General features: G+C 48.8%; 2 protein-coding genes across 2 annotated transcripts in view; one reads left to right on the forward strand and one right to left on the reverse strand.

Annotated features, from left to right (window-relative positions):
* Pmar_PMAR021907 (hypothetical protein) overlaps positions 1-64 on the forward strand; it is a gene marked incomplete at both ends in the record, with an annotated part of 1,127 nt that extends 1,063 nt beyond the window's left edge. The window contains one exon of the mRNA XM_002769685.1: positions 16-64. Within this exon, the coding sequence (XP_002769731.1) occupies positions 16-64 (49 nt within the window). The remainder of the gene's footprint in view (positions 1-15) is intronic.
* Positions 65-573: 509 nt separating this feature from the next.
* The window catches only part of Pmar_PMAR021908 (hypothetical protein), a gene marked incomplete at both ends in the record, with an annotated part of 1,963 nt that continues 205 nt past the window's right edge, over positions 574-2,331 (reverse strand). The window contains 9 exons of the mRNA XM_002769686.1: positions 574-594; positions 670-735; positions 780-899; positions 947-1,006; positions 1,236-1,384; positions 1,433-1,564; positions 1,614-1,768; positions 1,823-1,925; positions 1,974-2,222. Coding sequence (XP_002769732.1) covers positions 574-594; positions 670-735; positions 780-899; positions 947-1,006; positions 1,236-1,384; positions 1,433-1,564; positions 1,614-1,768; positions 1,823-1,925; positions 1,974-2,222 — 1,055 coding nt within the window. The remainder of the gene's footprint in view (positions 595-669; positions 736-779; positions 900-946; positions 1,007-1,235; positions 1,385-1,432; positions 1,565-1,613; positions 1,769-1,822; positions 1,926-1,973; positions 2,223-2,331) is intronic.

A 2,331-nucleotide genomic window follows, 5' to 3' on the forward strand; every position in this document is an offset into this window, starting at 1 on the left:
ATCCTCTCTGCATAGGGCCCGACCATCTAATGCCTTCGACCTCAATAGCGTGTCCAAGCCCTGAGAGACTTCCTGATGGAGATGCTGCTACAAGTACCCACCGCCATTGCAAGAAGCCTCAGGGCCGAGGACCGACTGGGGTCTATACACAAATCGTAGCCACCATGCAAGCTCAGCTAGCGATGCGCCGGGATTCTCGTTAGGCGATACTGACAGTGGATGACGATATTAATGATCATTCGTTCTTATCCTGTAGCAGAGAGTTACGACCACTTGTGTTGCATAGAATAGATCTCTTTACAATGTCCACACATGGAAGCACGAGAAAACGATATCCGAAAAATAATATAAACACTCGTCTAAAGCTGTTCACCTAGGCCTACGCTAGGAGAAACGACATAGCAAGTGTTGCAAGATCGTAGCAGAGAACGCACAGCCTCACCCAGAGCGCACTCTCTCGAGTCGACTATACATGCTAGTAGGTTCACTTCATTCACTCGATGGAGGCATCTGTCGAGCTGCGGCTTCTCGTAAGGTGATGGCGTTGGCGCTCCGGTACGCCAACCGCAAGTCTTACCAAGAGCTCGAGAGTATCTGATGACGACGCCTACGTACGACAAGTAGAGTGGCGATCCACCTGTCAGGGGAGTTGAGCCATGATGAGCTCACTTCAACTCGTTGCCATTCTACTGCACACCCAGCAGGGCCGCGACTAGCAACATAAATGCGCTCAACCTGAATCGAACCTGGGACGTCCGATGACCAAACAGCGCGCTTACCTCATCGGTAGAATATCTCTCTCTCACACTCGTGGCTCCAGCGCCATACCCGAATGTATACTCCGGGCTGGCAGTATCAGCCGCCATTAAAAGGCGCGATCCAACATTGTCGCCGAGACCCTAACATGAAGCTCACCTCCAACGCTTTCACCGACACAACTCTCTACAGCAAAGAGCAACCCCTCCCCCCATAGGATCCAGAAATGACGTTCTTTATAGAAAAGTACCTGAGACACCGCCAAGTAGTATGGGAAGATATGCACATGCTCAACTACATGTGTTGTTGACAATATCAAAATTCTGCAGAAAAGTTTGGGGAATTCTTCTTAGTTTCTGTACTCTTCTACCCTAGCTCGTATGTAAAACCCTATGGTGTGTAAAAAACTCCTAAGCTCAGCTGAGGAAAGCGAACAGATACCTTGCTTTCAATTGAATACCACTCCCTCGCCTACTCACTCGAGATTCGCTGATAACTACAGCTTCAACTTCGGTGGACTGAGAGTTCGCGGTGTTAGAACACACCTTTCTCGGGCGCATGTGTTTAACCTCACTACGAGAGGAGCAGAAGCTTATCACTATACCTCTTTCTTGCTCGAGTTGAGGTCCTAAAACTGAAAAATGCCGCCACCGGGGATCGAACCGGAGACCTCCACCTGTAGAAAGTCCAACACAGAAGCTCAGAGGACTGTCTCGTGTATCAGCTTTCGGAATGTAATCATTTAATGTAATCTTGATTGCCACAGAGTGTCCCTTCAGAAAAGGCGGGACCACGCATAACGTTTCACCTGCACAAAAAGAGGAAAAAACTACAAGTCGATTCTCTCGTTTTCTTACCGATAATTTCATCAGTCTCATCGCGGCATATAGTAGTGACGGGGCCAACAACAACAGGATGCTTTTCACCAACATCAAGACTCGGAACACCTCTACCCTTTTGGAAGTGTGAGGACGTACACAACGGCGGCTTGCTCCCTCTACCAGGACACGGCCTAAGGGAACTTCATGGAGACCAACGCGAACTGACAAGCAGCAGTATGAAATACTTCTTTTTTTCCTGATGGTATTTCTCATCCGAATACGCTACCGTTGAAACCGCCGATCGGCTAAGCAGAGGAGACGGAGCAAGCTGTGGAGCCTTCGCCTTATCTGAAAATAATTATGATAACATACCACTCCATCACGAACACTGCCCACCCATGAAGAGGAGGAAGTCTTCTGCTCGTTTTCGATCATTCCTCTGCTGCTGAGACTCACTGATGGTAGTCTTGACAACTCCAATCCCCTCCTCGCTACACCCATCAGACGTGTCACATCCGCTCTTCCTATCGTTGCCATACTTTCGAGGGAAGCAGTTTCCCACGACATTTGGCACTAGATGGGACCATCCACGAGCACTGGAAGTATTCTTGTGATTAACAACGTCATCATATCGTGCTTTCATCCCTATTACGAACAATCGTTATCACCGTCGTGATAATAGCAGCGACGGGCCGTAGCTTTGGACTCAAGTTGCAGACAAATAGGGAGAGACACCACTGAGGGTGCGAAGTTA

This window comes from Perkinsus marinus (genome assembly GCF_000006405.1).
Source record: "Perkinsus marinus ATCC 50983 genomic scaffold scf_1104296965000, whole genome shotgun sequence".
Lineage (NCBI taxonomy): Eukaryota > Perkinsozoa > Perkinsida > Perkinsidae > Perkinsus > Perkinsus marinus.